Below are 18,457 nucleotides of genomic sequence, written 5' to 3' on the forward strand. Positions count from 1 at the left end.
ACATTCCATATTGAACAGCTGACAGTCGCAGCTGCTGGCCGGAACAGCGAAACGCGAAACATCAGTCCGCGTTCCGTGCGTTCCGTTACCATGACGACGCGCCGTCGCCCCTCTCCTCCCTTCACCCCTCCTCTGTCGTGGGTGGTCGTTCGCAAGGTGTACTGTTCGCGTCATGGAAATCCACAAGAGAGGGAGGAATGTCATCTTTTTTAAACAATCTCCTTATCGAATAATACATTTCAATGATACATTTCGTACAAAGACTTAAAGTGCAATTAAATTATCTCGATAATTTTAATTAATAATGTGCCTTTGCATTAACACTCTAATTGGACCTGTAAAAATTTACACTAATTTTGTCCAACTGTCACCCTTGATATTGGCCTAAGCTCCAGTTTTACGTACCAGTTTACCCTCTTCCCCTTTCTATAAGAAGTAAAGTTGGCAAATTGTCGTTGAGAGAGTGGCACATGAAACGCGGCGTTCAGCTGTCATGGCAGTAGTTACGATTCTTGCAAGATAAAAAGGGGGTCAAGTTCTGTAAAAATAATAATCTGATTCCGATGTATTGTGCCTAAAGATGATAGCAGTTTTGTTGATTCTTTAACGCGATCGCAAGAGCGGTTAGCCGAAAAATGCCCCGTATTTTTCGGCGTAACCTCCGTGACCGGTCCGACGAGTTATTTTACGTAGCGATTAAATTGAGGCCCGAGTTATTTACGTAAAAGGCTTTGAAGCATAAAAGTAAGGAAATGTAATTTATATCTGCGTTTCTTATTTTATCTTTGAAATTAGACCTTAAGTTTTGGATAGCGATGCAAAGTGTCAAGTATGTATTATGTATGCAAAGCATAGGTATTATATGTTTTCTCCATAAAAACATATATATGTATATAAAATAAATTGTATTTTAGTTCTAATTGCATAATAATTATTATGATAATTATTACATGTTCCAGATAAATTAATGATCCCATGGATGCGTGATCAAATAGTGGAGGCCTGGCATAACAGAAAAAGTTCAAGGACGGCTGACAAGCGGTCCTTGGCCCTTTCTTCTGTCAGCACAGGCAATCCTGCAAGCAACAACAGTATGCTTACACCATTACCTACCTCACCCGAAAACTTTTCTGTCAACGTCATCAGGTTCGAATTTAAGTCTATATTTGATACAATTGTATCAAAATTTTAGGAAAATATCTTATCATGCGTCAATTAACAAGTCTTTTTTTTACAGTACAGAGGGCAATGTATTGGATGTTACAATAAAACCAAATTTTACTGTGGAAAATATAAAAAAAATAGCAGTGGTACATTTCTATGGTCAAGACACAACCAAACCTATCTCACGATATCGCTTAGTTCATTCATCCAAATTTAAACAGCTTGTTGATGCAAATTACGTTGACGATGAGGATATCAATGAATATGGTACAATTATTTTTGCATTAAGTTGTAATTTATACGATTTTTTTTATCGTACTTATTGTTTATGCATGCCTTTTTAACACAGTGAATGATTTGTTATTACAGATGAATTATTATTAGTAGAAATACGACCATCCACAGTACAAGAGCATCTTTCGGATGAAGCTCTCAAGGGTCCAAGTTTAGAAGCAATAGCACGAGCTACAAGTGATCTACCTAGTCTACGAAATGCATCCAAGTCTGTGCCATCTACAGAATGTCCTGCAGATGTAAGTATATATTTCACATGTTTTAAAACATACATTTATTTATCATGCTTTATTTAATTTTTACATAGTTGCTTATATAGTTCCAGAATGAAATCCGTAAGATTTTAATAACTCTCGTACAAGCATCTACAAAAATCTTGATGTATAGTCCCGATGCTGAGAAATTATATGATATCATTAAGGAGAAACTCGAAACTAGGTGTAGGCCCACTAATGATCCGAAAGTCATAAGAACTCTAGTAGAAATGGGTTACTCTCACAAGAAAGTTCTTAAAGCGTTGCGTCTTCGGAAGTAGGCATCAATAGTTTTATCATATTTTTGTCATATTTAATATTAATATACGTACATTAGTAATTCGCAGGTAATGTTATATTTCTTTTCTAGATCGAACATGACAGAAGCTTTAGAATGGCTTATAGATCATCAGGATGATTCGGATGACGAGGAAGATGATGAAGATTTCTTATCTGTGGATGCAATGACTGATACAACAAATATTGCAAGTCCTAGTTCTTCAGCAAGTACTAAGAAAAAATCTTTAAGAGATGCATGTCTGGAATTATTTGAAACGGGTAATTTTTGCACAAAACTGAATTATGCATTATTATATGGAAGATAATTGAAAAAGTAATAAAATATACGAGGAAAATTTTATGTATAAAGACGCGTTAATTTTAGAAAAACAGGATCAAAAAGAAAAAAATCTGGTGCACATTGTGGACTTATTATTGCAAAGTTTTCGACAATATAAGAAAATGGAATTTAAACCTAATAAGAGAGCAATGCGGTCGCTCGTAGAGATGGGTTTTGATGAAAAAAATGTGATAGGAGCGTTGAAAGTTACTGGAAACGATCAGGCTAATGCTGTAAGTTATACAGTAGTTAATGTGTCAGAGATATATATTATATTATTTTCATATATTTCCCTTTTGTGATAGTGTGAGTGGTTACTGGGTGAAAGAAGACGTAGTTTGCAGGACTTGGATGAAGGTCTCGAATCCGATGGTTTAATTTATAAAGCAATTATGAGTAATCCTCATATTCAACTTAGTCTTACAAAACCTAAAATGTTACTTGGTAAGATAATAAAACTATAAGAAAATATAATAAAAATTAAAGTTATATATTTTTCAAAATTTCTTTTCTATGTCCTTTTCAGCATACTTATCAATGATAGAAACACCCGCCTCGGCAAACGTATGGATTAATGATCCTGAAGTTTCACCTGTGCTTAACCAAATATCCAAGACATATCACACTGAGAAACATGCCATCCACATGAATCGTTACACCTAGTATTATGGTGAAACTAAGTTGAGTCTCTGTGGAACATCCATATTTTTATATAAATTTATATAAATTTATATTTTACAAATAATTTTTGCAGAGATTTGGAGTATCACCAATAATCAATTATAATTATTACAATTTTTGTTATATGTAAAATCAAATAATTATATCTAATTATAATTATAATTATTGCTAGTTAATTATAGTTATAATTATAGTTATAATTATCACTACAGAGATTAAGGAATTTTATTTATGAAGATCTCATAAAAAGTATCCAACTCTCTCGCAATATGCTATCATTCACGCATAATTTGATTTCTACGTACACACAATTGATTGCTAGTTGCTTTCCACATTGTATACAAATTGTCTATTAACAGTTCATAGAGAAAAAATGTGCTTTAATATATATTTAAAAAAAGGGATTGTATATTATTTTAACGTGTATCATAAATTCTTATAGCAAAATTGAATTCGTATCAAATGTACTTTTCCATTCTCCAAATTTAGAACTAGTCAGACAATGTACTACAAATTATAAAATAAAAAACTAAAATATAAAGTATATAAATAAATTGCAGTTTTAAACTTCTGTAACTGTCTGAAAAATCTCCAGGAGATAAACGAGGTTTCTAAATCGCTTACTTTTTAAAAATTATTTAGATTTGAAGAATGAATATCAAAGAGAAAAATAGTTTTCAAGAAACTACCTTAATTTTTTTTTATAAATCAAAATATGAAGCTTATATCAGATCGTTTAGTACTGTTCCTTTAAAAAAAAGCTTATAAAGAAATTATATAAAATTATTTCAATTATTTTAAATAATGCGAAATTAATTCCCAAAAATATAAAGTTTTACATGAACATAAAAAAGAGGTATATTTATTTTTTCATCTCAATGTAAATAACATTTTATTAATGTACATGCTGCTCAAACTTTCTTTTGAAAACGATTTAGAAAACGATGGCTAGATTAGCAAGGAGTTTCTTTTTAGACAATCATAAAAATAAGTATGTTTCGAGTTATATTATTATGATATAAAACACAGCACTCAGAAAGAGCTTAAGAATTATTGGAATATATAAGTTTTCAGTGAATCACAGCCAGCATTTGAAATCTAGCTTTTTTCTTCTTGATAATTGTACAGTACCATTACCTTATTGTGCGATTTTACAAAACTATAACATGATAACTATATATATATATGTGTGTGTGTGTGTGTGTGTGTGTGTGTGTGTACAGAATTCGTAATATTAACAAAATAAGAAAATCAAATGTGAAAATAAATAATTTGTCTTATCTAACATACATCTTTAATAAGAATGTAGAATATCCCATTTAAATTATGATATTGTGTACTGTATCCATTTAAAATACAAAAACAAATACAAAAACTTATGTGACATGTGTGACAAATGCAAAAATTGAAAATTATATATTCTTAAAATATTATCTTATTTTTAACATTTATAGTAACACTGTAAGCAACGTTTTTGTTAGAAAAAATTACCTTCAATCTGGAATTTAGATTTAGCTATCAAGAATATCAGGCCATTAAGATATTAAAGAATATCTTTTCAATTAATGTAAATGGTATGTGCGAGTCATCATACATCTAACAGTTTAATATGTTTACAAACATTTTTTTCACAGACAACACAATGATTTCTATATAACATCACATAAAGTATGATATAATACACACGTGTGTATGTATGTGTGTGTGTAACGCAAAATAGTAAAATATAAAATTAAAACAATTTAATTATATAATTGCCAATTTTCTATCTAGATACGCAAATTGAGTATCTATCAATAGATACATCTTATAACTTCAAAAACCTTAATGTCTTTTGATTTCACATCTTTAGCGAAATAGTTTTGAATGAAACGAATTTAATGAGCGTGACACTTAATATATTTCTGCCATAAGCAATACAACCAAGGAAGTCCAGCCGGTGAAAGGGTGACTTCCTTTGCCTTTTCCCTCAGTGTTGTCGTAATGCTCCCACATATATCCAGTTTTTCTATATTGCATAATAATATTTTGTATCAAATTCTTTCGTAACTCTTGGTATATTCTTTTCGCGCTTTCCTGGTAAGGTCCGGTCACGTTAGAATAATAATACGCAGCCCGCACTGTCAGATAATTTATGTTTATCCAGATGGGACCGCGCCAATAAGGCGCATCGTATTCTGTATTGTATTTCATGTATAAAGGTGACGTTTTCGCGAGCGAACGTAATCCATACTTAGTCCATAACAAATCAGGATCCCGGAGATCTTGCAGTACCTTCCCAAGTTGCGGTGAATCGGGCTCGAGAATTTGCAGAATGAAAGGGAACAATGATACGTATCCAAACGTCGTGTCGACGAACTTTAAAGATGGATTTTCCAGTACGACGCGCGTCATTTCTGGTGGCGGTGACACGCTAGATTGCTGTTTACGGGGAGGCGGTGGCGTGAGCTTCCGCAGAACCACCTTGTCGGTGTGCGAGCCGTAATCGGAATATGCTTGCGCATTTGGCGACCAATGTAGCTTGTTCAACAGATTATTGTCGGATAGATATTTGAATGTCTCTTGGTATTTCGTGGCGGAGTAACTTAATGTTTCAGCGATTCTAGCCATAACACGAGCAGCGAACGCGATCCAGCAGCGTAAATCGACGTGACGCTCGTCGACGCTCGGATGGGAAGCTCTGGGATAATCGTCCAGGCCGGATGTGAGCGTTTTTGGATTTAGCTCCCTGGTAGTTTTTTCGTCTCTGCCTCGCCACCTGTATGTACCAGAGAGCTCACCGACTTGCGTGACGTTGAACCACGAAAACCACGTCTGCAGCCGTGGATACAATTTATCGAGCAACCGGAAATTATGTTTCAGCAATTCCTCTTCTTTATGTTGAAGCATGAAGTCCAAAGTTAAGAAGAACGTCGGCGGATTCGCGTTTGTGTTCATCTGAGTTATGAACTCCTCGGGTACTTTGGCTACAGCCTCTTGACCAAGGATCATCTCTCTCGGTATCCATCCCTCAACGTTCATCAGATCGAACCAATGACTTATAATATCTAATTCTATTTCCATATCCCAGACTGAGATAAGTAAACCGTGAAAGCCCTCGTCCCACAAGAAACCTCGCGGGAAGAAGCTTCTACTTGGTACGGCAGTATACAAAGGTGCTTTCCAGTAAGGCACGGGTCCCTGCGTATACGTGCTTTGTACCTGCGACGTTCCGTAAAAGTAGCCTATCGAACCTATGAGATTCGAGAAGGCCATCTTCGCGAACGCCACCTCGTCATCTGTGTATCCTTTGAACTTCAATTTAAAGACGCTTTCGAATTTCTTTGAGAATAGTTCTCGGTGTTTTTCAAGAGCTTCGTTGTAGTTGTCGCCTGTTAATTTATCCATCCTGTTACTAAAACTGCCAGACTCGTAACTAATTTCGATCTCAAAAGGGATTTTTCCCGTCACTTGTGTGACGACAAAATTCGGATCCTTTTTGTTGCCTTCGAGCAACAAAGGCAATTGTTCTCCAGCTAAAACTATATGCTTCTCCATGGATCCCTTCTGAGTTGCGACACGAAGATTCTGCAAAACTGTTTCCTTTAATACATTTAGACCGGGAGCGACCGTAGCTAGGAAGGAATGCTCTTCCACGGTGCCGTTTATTAAATTCACGTTTATGACAAAAGATCCCAATCCCTGCGTATTTCCTTCTATTCCTGTTAAACGATTGTAGTCTCCTAGGTTGGCCTTTATCCAACCTTTTGTGCCTTCCTCGATAGCGGTGTAAAATAACAACGACATTTCTTCGTTAACTCGTTCTTTTTTCGACGACACTGAAATTCTCGCGGTCCAATCACCACCATGATATCCACCTGGTCTCTTGACAAATGTTGTTTTTATAACTACAGGATTATCTATTATTTCCTGAACGCCAAATGTTCGTCCGTCGTGTTCCAACCACGCGTATCTAACATTTAAACTTCAATTAGTTGCATCAGAAAAATCTTTAAAATAAACTAATGCTTATTTTCACTAATTTTATAAGCTCGGTTTAATTCTTTTTTTTTCTTTTAATTTTTAAAACTAGAAAAAAAGTAAAAGTAAGTTAAATAAAAATTAAAGTTAATCTAAAATCTAGATTAATAGAGATGAACATGGAGATTCTGATTACCTTTCAAGTTGATCACCTTGCTCACACCAATGTCTAAATCCACTTCCATCGTGGCGTAGAAAACGTGGAAAATACCACATTAAACCAGTCACTAGGGAATGCGGATCTCTTGTTTTTAAACCGAAATATACACCAGATCGGTAGGTACCCCAATATCGATCCGGGACATCCAATCCAGATACAGTAACTAACTATAATTTTCAAATAATATTTAAGTTAGTAAAATGATCTGCAGAATTGCATATACTTAGAGAGTATAAAGATAAATTAATCTCTAACATTGTCAAAGCTAATTTTGATATTGATTAAATTTTAACTCTTAGATTAAAGAAACTTCTGTAATAATCAAACCTGTATTTTTCTCCAATTTTATTTTACACTTACTTTACACTATTTTGTAACATTCTCGATGAAAATTTTTCTCTGAATTTTTCATATAATTTTTGAGAATTTTTATGCAAATTTCAAAATTCCTGTATAATTTTTAGAAAATTTCTCTAATTTTACATATTAAAACATATTCAGAAATTTTGAGAAACTTTATAATATTAAAAGACTTTTAAATTTCACATTTTATAATTTCAGACAAAATCTTATAGAAAACCCGAAAAAAGATTAAAGTATTTTTTAGAAATTGTTGGACAAGAAATCTTTGAATATTTCATACATGAAAAATTGTAAGAGAAGCTGTAGACTTTCTCAATATTTCGGAAAAACATTCCTATTCATGTAAAAATTCTAAAAACAATTTTCAACAAGGTTTTAGCTTGATATTTTACACTCTGTTGCATATTATCCATACTAAATTATAATCTCTCAAGAATGAGTAAAATTATTTGATAAAATAAATCACATGCCTTGTTTACATCATATGGAGTATTAACTCTCGTTTCGAGGTAGCCCTTGTATCCAAACCAAATGGCAACAGCCATGCTCACAGTGACAATTATAAAATTCATTGGCAACTGTAAGCTCTTATTCGTTTTAGGTTTAACTTGGCGTTTGGTAACTTTTTCCTGTGGTTTGCCCTTTGCCATCTGAGTACTCTGAAAGAAAAAGACATTGTAGTGATACTCTTATCACATAGCAAGCAAGCACAACGTACATAAAATAATTTAAGATTAATAAAGATTACTACATCTTATAACAAATGTATACACTGCTATTGTGTGCGCAAAGCCACTTTTGTCAAAAATAAATAAGCAATCAAAAAAACTTAATTTGCTTTTTTTCCACGTATTCTTTAATTATTTTTTCTTATTGTCCTTCCAGTCGCACATCGTGTCACCGGTACGATTTATCGAACACTATATATTTCCTAACCTATAACGTCCGACATTCCCAAGCAACAATTTTGATCAATTAATTATTTTCAAATATATATTAATATTTCGCGCAATGGGGAATACGCAAAGAGAAGATTAAAGGGAAAGTTTACGGAACTGAACATCAGAAAGATCCTCCGAGCGAAAGATAACATGAACGGTTCATCGATCGCAGACTGCGGAGTCGAAGTCCAGGCTATCGGGTGTCGGGTGTCGAGAACAAACTAACGAACCTTGCGTAACAAAATAAAATGTAGAATGTGGCCCTTCTTCCTCCCTTATGATGTCGCAAAATTTGTCAGGATCACCGTGCACCCTTCGACATACGGCACACCGGCTCACGTTATCTCACGTTAACGGCATCGCTCATAAGGAATTCATGATAAGAAAGACGAGAAGTGCATTAAGTGGTGCACGCATTGCAGTCATAAATGTGTTTGCAGGCAAAATTCTCCTCGAGTCTCCTACAACAGACGTGGAGATTTCTTCTCAAAGATTTCACGGTCTACCGTCGTTGATATCGCATCCGATCGCGTCTGGGCGAGACATCGCCAAGATTATTCTAAAATGTCCAAAACTTCGTATTGAAATTAATCTATAATTTTTTTAGTACCACTCCAAGCAGAAGAAAATCATTATCATAACGCCAAATAATGTTAAAATGATGATTCCAAAATGATTATGCAATTTATGCTTTTAATCAGTCACACTGGTAAAAAAATTTCTCAAATTAGAGTACTTCAGAAATACTGAGAAAATCTATGTCTTTTCTTAGGATTTTTCATATATGTATTATTTGTATAAAGAATTATTAAGACTCTGATCTCATTATCATTAAAAAAAAATCAAAATTGAGTAGTAACTATAAAGAATTAATCATTTTTATAACTCAACTTACAATTAAGTATAAATAATTTAATTTTTGAGTTTAATTTTTTATATATAAAACTAAATTTAAATCAGATTTTGTGTGACTTAGGTATAATTAATATTACCATCAATTAACATCTGAGCGTTCCGAGCTGCTGATGCGAAGGATCTGTGTGATTTGCAGCAGCAACGGTGACGACGACTTGTTTACATCAGCCACGCACGCACGGACGACGCTGCGATGCCGGGTGCGACGGCGCCGATGTCGCGTTGGTGTGTATCATGGCGGTCGCCAGGTTAAGAAACGCACGGATGGGAGACACGGGTGGAATTCCGTAGGTATTGGTCCTTGTTGAGACATATGACGCGCACTTTCGTAACTTATCATAACTGATAAGAATAGATTGACGTGTACTCTGTCGTTATCGTATTTACGGCGACGGCAGTAACATCTTCTACACGCAACGCCATGCGCCGCGACGCCTGTCATCTTGCACGCTTGGACGGTCACGTGGATGTGTCGTCCGCTTCGCGCGGAAAACATTCGAATATGTGCCTCCCGGAGCTTCGAAGATTCATCAAGGATCGTTAGGGAAGTGTAATACAACAGGAGGAAGAATGGTGGCAACGGGAAAATGACGTTGTGCTGCCGATCAAAAGACCTGAAAAATACTCGGAGTTATTAGGAGTACAGAATGAGCGAGGAGGTTAGCTAGAAACACGTTAACTTCCTCGCTCATTCTGTACTCTCAATAACTCCGATTATTTTTCGGGCCCTTTTAATCGGGACCGCGACGATTTTCGAAGCTTCGGAGTTATTAGAAGCGCAGAATAAGCAAGGAGGTTACCGGATCCCCAGTAACTTCCTCGCCTAACGTGCGCTCCTGCTACTTGGGACGAATTTTTCTGGAATTTCGAGCGACGCGGGGACTAAATTCTCTCCCATTTCTACACTTTACCGACTCCCGTATCTTCTTTCAAAAACATTTATCATCTTTTATTAACTTTTTTAAAACATTTTGACAAGTTCATTTCTAGTATTCGTTAATTAAGTAAAGGAAATTATTAAATATTATTTTTAACTATCCAAATTTCAATAACAAAAGCTATATATTAAACTTGAATTAGCACCTGTATCAAAATTCATCTACAGTAGCACTTGAGGATTTATATGGATTGTTTGCAAAATAATAAACATTAAATAATAGTAATTTAGCAAGAATCATTAATTTTGTTTTATCTTGCTCAAGGACCAATATCTACGGAATTCCATCCTTGGGTTTGTTAACCTGGCAACCGCCATGATGCACACTAACGCAACGTCTGCGCCGTCGCAGTCGGCGGCAGTCGTCGCACCCGGTGTCGTCCGTGCGTGCGTGACTGATGTAAACAAGCGACGTCGTCGTCGCCGTTGCTGCTGCAAATCGCACGCATTCGTCGCATCAGCAGCTCGGAACGCTCAGATGTTAATTGAAGGTAATATTAATTATAGCTAAGTCAAAATCTGGTTTAAATTTAGTTTTATATAAGCTTTGTACGTAGAGTTAAAAATATTAATAGACAATAAATTTATACAGCTCGTCTCAACAGGCAACATGTTTTCGAGATTAAATATTTAAAATTGTTATATTCTGTTGAAATATTGCTGAAATTATTATGATAGTAGTAAGAAAGATAATTGCCTTTTCTTTCAGTAATATGCCTTCTTACAAGTTGACTTATTTCCATCTCGCAGCATTGGCCATGCCAATTCGCTTCTTGTTGAATTATGCTGGGGTTGAATTAGTTTGTGGATGAACGTATCGATAAAATTGATTGGCCAAAACTTAAACCGAGTACGTACATTGGATTAATGTTAATGATAATTCTATAAAGCTTGTCATAGTTATTTAATTGGGCTCATAATTGTTCCTGAAAAAAAATTATTTACATCAGCCGAATTCAAATTTACAAACACAGAAAAATAATTTTAGTCTTAATTGTAACTGTAATTATTAATTATCAAAAGATTTTTAATGAAAATGTATAGATACAATTGCTGCATTTGTGTTATCACAATAACACATTTATATATAATTACAATCCAGATGGGTTTTCTACTATAAATCCTATTCTAACAATATGTTGCATTCACGTTGCTTAAAATCATTTTTCAGCTATGCCATTTGGTAAAGTACCCGTACTCGAAGTAGACGGAAAGAAGATTGATCAGTCCGTAGCTATCTGCCGTTACTTAGCGAAACAATGTGGTCTTGCTGGCAAAGATGATTGGGAGGCTAATTGACGTGGCTGTTGATACGATACATGATTTACGCACCAGTAAGTAATAGATAATACTTTGCTTATACAATGTTTATCCAACTCTTATTTACCAGAAAAACAGATATTTACTCTTAAAAAAGATTTAAATCGTGATTGAAAAATTTGTGATTTATAAAGTTAATTATAAAACACTCGTCGATTATCAACGTGGGTTCAATTATATCTGTGTACATACATATTAATCTTTCTAAATTATAATATTTATGATAAAATTTTAATTGGCACACACTTGGCAACAATGAAAAATACAAAAACTTTCACTCTTTGCACTAAAAAAAAAACTAAAATTTAATAGGGTTTAACGTATGCGCATTTAATTAATATGTATGTAGTGAGTTTGTGTAATATACACTTGATAACTGTCAAAAATAATTGTGTTAACTTAGCTATATTTTATTTACAAACAAATAATAACAGAAAAAGAATGTTTCTACATTTGTGCTATATATAATAAATTCAGTCCATTAAAATTTTTAATTTACTATCATCTTATATTTTTCCTTGTTTTTATTAGATATCGCTGCTCTCTCCTATGAAAAAAATGAAGAAGCTAAAGCAGAGAAACTTAAAGCTGCCAAGGAGCTGGAAGGACAGTGCCGTTTTATGTGGAGCGTTTGGACGCTCGGGTGCAGAAGAATGGTGGTTATTTTGTCGGCGGTACTCTGTCGTGGACCGATTTCACCTTCGTTGGTCTTTTGGACTACATGAACCAACACGATGAAAGGGAATGTCATTGAAAAAGTATGAAAATCTGAAACAACTGCAAAAGACAGTCGAAGAAGTATCGGCCATGGCTCGAAAAGCGTCCGCAGAGTAATTTTTGACAGAGTTGATGATAGTTCATTGACGTTTTATTCGAATAATATATACATTTTTTTATTTGTACGTAATGTATATCTATTTAGGAGAAAGGCATACATGTACATAATATATTTATAAACTGTGCATTGAAGACTTCGCACTCTAATTGTTACTCTTATTGTTATGCGACAAAAAATGGATATGTAAAAAATATTGTGAAATTATTTCTAATTAAATCTAAAAAACATTTATTTACTGTACTTTTTTGCATTTGCAATATTTCTCTTTCCGTTTAATCCAATTACTATAAAAATTTACTATATTCTATATTTTTTAATTTTTATGTTTCTAACTTTAAATAACGCAAATAAAATATACATATGATAGACATATGAAAAATATGGAAAAGACAATTAAAACACGTAAAGAAAGTTAGCATATTTTATTAGCATGTTTATATTTTTTTATATATATTTTTCAAGTAATTGTTATTTAATCGAGCTGAAAATTGTGTCTAAAAAAATCTTGTTTACATCAGCCAAATTCAAATTTAGAACACAGAAAAATAATTTTAGTCTTAATTTTAACTGTAATTATTACTAAAAGATTTTTAACGAATATGTATATATACAATTGCTATAAATTTTATCACTATAACACACTTATATATAATGACAATCCAGATAAGTTCTCTACTATAAATCTTATTCTAACAATATTATGTTGCATTCACGTGGCTTAAAATCATTTTTCAGCTATGCCATTCGACAAAGTACCTGTACTTGAAGTGGATGGAAAAAAAGCAAATCAATCCGTATAGCTATCTGCCTGTTTTCTCATAACTGCTACGCGTTGCACGTATATTACGTAGAAAATGTATAATGAATAAAAAAATATCTTGTATTCTTTGCAAATTTTTTTTTTTATTTAAACGTCCGCATAACGATATCTGTTTACGTTCTATTACACACATGTATCGTTCAAATAAAAAGGCGAAATCAAGAATAGAACTACTCTGGTTTTCGAGGTTTTAATAAGACCGCGCGGTATCGGTCGATTTATTTGAAACTCCAAAGTTTTTGGATTGGATATGTGAACATCCGGTACATCTTCTATTTCGTATCCCAATTTGTCCGCTACATTCTCACGTGAGCACTGTAAGTTAATTTAACGCAAGTTAGAACACACTGTATCGAGATAAAATAATAAATTATCAAAAATGGTGTTTTTATGCGCAAAGCTTTTTATTTTTTAAACTTTCGTACATGAAACACACCAAAGAGAAAGTCCTGCCTGGGCCATTTCTATTCGAATTAAGTCAGTCAACTTGTTTAGTGAAAACTGCTTATCTCGATTAAGTGGTTTGAACTGTATTTTTGATGGTGTCTAGCATCATATAGAAATGGACCTTTAATTGCATCCAAATCATGAGTGCCAATAGAGACCAGACTATGTCTTCTTCCTATATTTTGATGCAACTTTTCTTGAAGATCAATAAAACTATTGTAAGAATCTTGCGTCAAAGTAACGTCTCTCAAAACAACCAAATGTCCTCTTATTTTTAAGAACTGAAACAATGAGATATAATTTTTTACATTAATCCAATTATTCAATGCTAATCAAGACATAATTTTAAAAAGAATTACACATACTTCTTGAAGTCATTATAATCTTTTCCATTCCTTTGATTTTATTGCCATATAATGTGGGATGAACTTCCTGTTTAAAAAAAAAACTTTATATATAGGCATTCAGCCATAGGTGGAGAAATATTTAAAAAGTGAAATTTAAAGAGTCCTGGCACACATCCTTTACGCAGTTCTTGTGTAATTTGCATTATGTGTTTTGCTTTCTATTACTAATTGCAGTTCTTTTGTATATGTTCTACAAAAAGTAAATCAATAAGATATTTAAATATACTATCTTTAAATATATTTAAAAAATGAATTTTTTTATATGAACTATAAATTGTATAATATTTACTTATTCAAAAATATAAGTAGTCCAGTACTTAGACTCCAAGCACAACAGACAATATCTGTTGGCAGGCGTGTCAATCTTGTAGATAATTTCTTCGGACGCATCTATACCTTGGTCAAAACTACTCTTGCTATCATTTACTTTTTCATTGTCTATTCATAGAAAAAAAACAAGAAATTATTGTACAGTTTAATGCAAGTATAATTATTCTTATTTTCTGTTAAGAATGTTTCATATAATGCAAATATTTCATATAATGACTTTTTACTTCTATCACAGTAATATGCCATACTATGTACCTTCAAACAAACACATCCCTTCTCTGTTCGCTTCATTGACACTCAGTCAGAGCGTGATGTTTGTCTAATATGTAAAATGAGCATAAATCTTTTTTAGCGAGTTTTGTGCAAGTCCTATAATGTCGAGGTATAAAATATATTTGGTAAATTTATGTATACCAAATCCCGTCTTAGCAATAACTCAAATAAATAAATTTTATTCCCTACAAGAGTCAACCTTATTGATATTACAATTTAAAATTTAATTAATAAAAAATAGAATGTAACTTACAATATGTTTTACCCAATGTTTTGAACAGCAAGTCACGTTTTATTGTCAACATCTTTGTATCACGACAATCCCAGCACAAGTAGATAAACTCTTAATATTTTATCGGTTTTCTTTTAACATGGAAATGTCAGGTTTCTCGTTGAATTACTTGAGGCACAATAAAATCCACTGATTAAAACTGTCAAGCTATGAAATATCACGTTAACCTCGAAATCACAGTGTTCCCTCATCTTACAAATGTTTTACAAATAATGTAAATAAACGAGCAAGATAAAACTAAATTAATAATTCTTGCTAAATTACAATTCTTATTTAATGTTTGTTATTTTGCAAATAATCCATATAAATCCTCAAGTGCTACTGTAGATAAATTTTGATCCGGGTGCTATTTCCAGTGTTGTATAGCTTTTGTTATTGAAATTAGAATAGTTTAAAATAATATTAAAAAATCGTCCTTTACTTAATTAATACTTAATATTAAAAATAAACTTGTCAAAATGTTTAACAAAAATAATAAAGAATGATAAATGTTTTTAAAAGAAGATACGGGAGTCGGTAAAGTGATAAATGGGAGAGAATTTAGTCCCCGCGCCGCTCGAAATTCCGGAAAAATTCGTCCCAAGTAGCAGGAGCGCACGTTATGCGAGGAAGTCACTGTGGGGATCCGGTAACCTCCTTGCTATTGTGCGCTCCTAATAACTCCGATTATTTTTCGGGCCCTTTTAATCGTATTTAATAGAGATTTAACGGATTTTCGGAGCTTCGGAGTTATTAGGAGCGCACAATAGCAAGGAGGTTACCGGATCCCCAGTAACTTCCTCGCCTAACGTGTGCTCCTGCTACTTGGGACGAATTTTTCTGGAATTTCGAGCGACGCGGGGACTAAATTCTCTCCCATTTCTACACTTTACCGACTCCCGTATCTTCTTTCAAAAACATTTATCATCTTTTATTAACCTTATTAAAACATTTTGACAAGTTTATTTCTAGTATTCGTTAATTAAGTAAAGGAATATTATTAAATATTATTTTTAACTATCTAAAGTTCAATAACAAAAGCTATATATTAAACTTGAATTAGCACCTGTATCAAAATTCATCTACAGTAGCACTTGAGGATTTATATGGATTGTTTGCAAAATAATAAACATTAAATAATAGTAATTTAGCAAGAAACATTAATTTTGTTTTATCTTGCTCAAGGATCAATATCTACGGAATTCCATCCTTGGGTTTGTTAACCTGGCAACCGCCATGATGCACACTAACGCAACGTCTGCGCCGTCGCAGTCGGCGGCAGTCGTCGCACCCGGCGTCGTCCGTGCGTGCGTGACTGATGTAAACAAGCGACGTCGTCGTCGCCGTTGCTGCTGCAAATCGCACACATTCGTCGCATCAGCAGCTCGGAACGCTCAGATGTTAATTGAAGGTAATATTAATTATAGCTAAGTCAAAATCTGGTTTAAATTTAGTTTTATATAAGCTTTGTACGTAGAGTTAAAAATATTAATAGACAATAAATTTATACAGCTCGTCTCAACAGGCAACATGTTTTCGAGATTAAATATTTAAAATTGTTATATTCTGTTGAAATATTGCTGAAATTATTATGATAATAGTAAGAAAGATAATAATTACTTTTTGTTTCAGTAATATGCCTTCTTACAAGTTGACTTATTTCCATCTCGCAGCATTGGCCGTGCCAATTCGCTTCTTGTTGAATTATGCTGTGATTGAGTAAGTTTGTGGATGAACGTATCGATAAAATTGATTGGCCAAAACTTAAACCGAGTACGTACATTGGATTAATGCTAATGATAATTCTATAAAGCTTGTCATAGTTATTTAATTGGGCTTATAATTGTTCCTGAAAAAAATTTATTTACATCAGCCGAATTCAAATTTACAAACACAGAAAAATAATTTTAGTCTTAATTTTAACTGTAATTATTAATTTTTAAAAGATTTTTAATGAAAATGTATAGATACAATTGCTGCATTTGTGTTATCATAATAACACATTTATATATTATAACAATCCAGATAGGTTCTCTACTATAAATCTTATTTTAACAATATGTTGCATTCACGTTGCTTAAAATCATTTTTCAGCTATGCCATTTGGTAAAGTACCCATGCTCGAAGTAGACGGGAGGAAGATTGATCAGTCCGTAGCTATCTGCCGTTACTTGGCGAAACAATGTGATCTTGCTGGCAAAGATGATTGGGAGGCTTTGCTAATTGACGTAGCTGTTGATACGATGCATGATTTACGCACCAGTAAGTAATAGATAATACTTTACTTATACAATATTTATCCAACTCTTATTTACCAGAAAAACAGATATTCACTCTTAAAAAAGATTTAAATCGTGATTAAAAAATTTGTGTTTTATAAAGTTAATTATAAAACACTCGTCGATTATCAATGTGGGTTCAATTATATCTGTGTACATACATATTAATCTTTCTAATTTATAATATTTATGATGAAATTTTAATTGGTACACACTTGGCAACAATGAAAAATACAAAAACTTTCACTCTTTGCACTAAAAAAAAAACTCAAATTTATTAGGGTTTAACGTATGCGCATTTAATTAGTATGTATGTAGTGAGTTTGTGTAATATACACTTGATAACTGTCAAAAATAATTGTGTTAACTTAGCTATATTTTATTTACAAACAAATAATAACAGAAAAGGAATGTTTCTACATTTGTGCTATATATAATAAATTCAGTCCATTAAAATTTTTAATTTACTATCATCTTATATTTTTTCTTGTTTTTATTAGATATCGCTGCTCTCTCCTATGAAAAAAATGAAGAGGCTAAAGCAGAGAAACTTAAAGCTGCCAAGGAGCTGGAAGGACAGTGCCGTTTTATTTGGAGCGTTTGGACGCTCGGGTGCAGAAGAATGGTGGTTATTTTGTCGGCGGTGCTCTGTCGTTGACCGATTTCACCTTCGTTGGTTTTTTGGACTACACGAACCAACATGATGGAAGAGAATATCATTGAAAAAGTATGAAAATCTGAAACAACTGCAACAGACAGTCGAAGAAGTATCGGCCATGGCTTGAAAAGCGTCCGCCGGGTAATTTTTGACAGAGTTGATGATTGTTCATTGATGTTTCATTCGAATAATATATACATTTTTTATTTGTACGTAATGTATATCTATGTAAGAGAAAGGCATACATGTATATAATATATTTATAAATTGTGCATTGAAGACTTCGCACTCTAATTGTTACTCTTATTGTTATACGACAAAAAATGAATATGTAAAAAATATTGTAAAAATTATTTCTAATTAAATCTAAAAAACATATTTACTGTACTTTTTTGCATTTGCAATATTTCCCTTTCTGTTTAATCCAATTACTATAAAAATTTACTATAATCTATATTTTTAAATT

At 33.1% G+C, this 18,457-nt stretch overlaps 2 protein-coding genes and 3 pseudogenes across 9 annotated transcripts; 3 read left to right on the forward strand and 2 right to left on the reverse strand.

Annotated features, from left to right (window-relative positions):
• The first annotated feature begins 5 nt into the window (after positions 1 to 5).
• Positions 6 to 3,556, forward strand: LOC105838052 (ubiquitin-associated domain-containing protein 1). Of its 4 annotated transcripts, none has more exons than XM_012683325.3 (9): positions 6 to 195; positions 960 to 1,146; positions 1,238 to 1,431; positions 1,534 to 1,697; positions 1,778 to 1,989; positions 2,083 to 2,270; positions 2,377 to 2,564; positions 2,637 to 2,775; positions 2,858 to 2,994. In XM_012683325.3, exons 2-9 carry the CDS (start codon positions 968 to 970, stop codon positions 2,992 to 2,994), a joined length of 1,401 nt encoding a protein of 466 aa, XP_012538779.1. In that variant the 5' UTR covers positions 6 to 195; positions 960 to 967. The 4 variants fall into 4 exon arrangements, with proteins under 4 accessions (XP_012538779.1, XP_012538778.1, XP_028046643.1 ...); XM_012683324.3 differs by lacking the exon at positions 6 to 195 and adding an exon at positions 202 to 744 and having other exon boundaries at positions 2,858 to 3,556; XM_028190842.1 differs by lacking the exon at positions 6 to 195 and adding an exon at positions 202 to 744 and having other exon boundaries at positions 1,549 to 1,697.
• Positions 3,557 to 3,877: 321 nt separating this feature from the next.
• Positions 3,878 to 10,047, reverse strand: LOC105838053 (mannosyl-oligosaccharide glucosidase GCS1). Of its 5 annotated transcripts, none has more exons than XM_036288974.1 (5): positions 9,489 to 10,047; positions 8,727 to 8,957; positions 8,026 to 8,214; positions 7,169 to 7,359; positions 4,906 to 6,964 (listed from the first exon to the last, which is right to left on the reverse strand). In XM_036288974.1, the coding sequence occupies exons 3-5, from the start codon at positions 8,203 to 8,205 to the stop codon at positions 4,906 to 4,908; spliced, it is 2,430 nt and encodes an 809-aa protein (XP_036144867.1). In that variant the 5' UTR covers positions 8,206 to 8,214; positions 8,727 to 8,957; positions 9,489 to 10,047. The 5 variants fall into 5 exon arrangements, with proteins under 5 accessions (XP_028046640.1, XP_036144867.1, XP_036144868.1 ...); XM_036288975.1 differs by having other exon boundaries at positions 8,727 to 9,055; XM_028190839.2 differs by lacking the exon at positions 8,727 to 8,957 and having other exon boundaries at positions 3,878 to 6,964.
• A 1,014-nt stretch (positions 10,048 to 11,061) lies between these two features.
• LOC118646327 lies at positions 11,062 to 13,478 on the forward strand (annotated as a pseudogene).
• Positions 13,450 to 16,284, reverse strand: LOC118646383 (annotated as a pseudogene).
• Positions 16,285 to 16,336: 52 nt separating this feature from the next.
• LOC118646326 lies at positions 16,337 to 18,375 on the forward strand (annotated as a pseudogene).
• The last annotated feature ends 82 nt before the right edge of the window (positions 18,376 to 18,457 follow it).

This window comes from Monomorium pharaonis, chromosome 6, assembly GCF_013373865.1.
Source record: "Monomorium pharaonis isolate MP-MQ-018 chromosome 6, ASM1337386v2, whole genome shotgun sequence".
Lineage (NCBI taxonomy): Eukaryota > Metazoa > Arthropoda > Insecta > Hymenoptera > Formicidae > Monomorium > Monomorium pharaonis.

Excerpts from the sequence above, each read along its gene's own strand:
- LOC105838052 (XM_012683325.3), top strand. The coding sequence starts at position 968 with ATGATCCCATGGATGCGTGATCAAATAGTGGAGGCCTGGCATAACAGA. Across the intron at positions 1,432-1,533 it reads TGAGGATATCAATGAATATG|ATGAATTATTATTAGTAGAA; the intron begins GTACAATTATTT and ends TTGTTATTACAG. Across the intron at positions 1,698-1,777 it reads CTACAGAATGTCCTGCAGAT|TTCCAGAATGAAATCCGTAA; the intron begins GTAAGTATATAT and ends TTGCTTATATAG.
- LOC105838053 (XM_028190839.2), bottom strand. Across the intron at positions 7,360-8,025 it reads CTCCATATGATGTAAACAAG|TTAGTTACTGTATCTGGATT; the intron begins GCATGTGATTTA and ends TGAAAATTATAG. Across the intron at positions 6,965-7,168 it reads CAAGGTGATCAACTTGAAAG|ATACGCGTGGTTGGAACACG; the intron begins GTAATCAGAATC and ends TTTAAATGTTAG.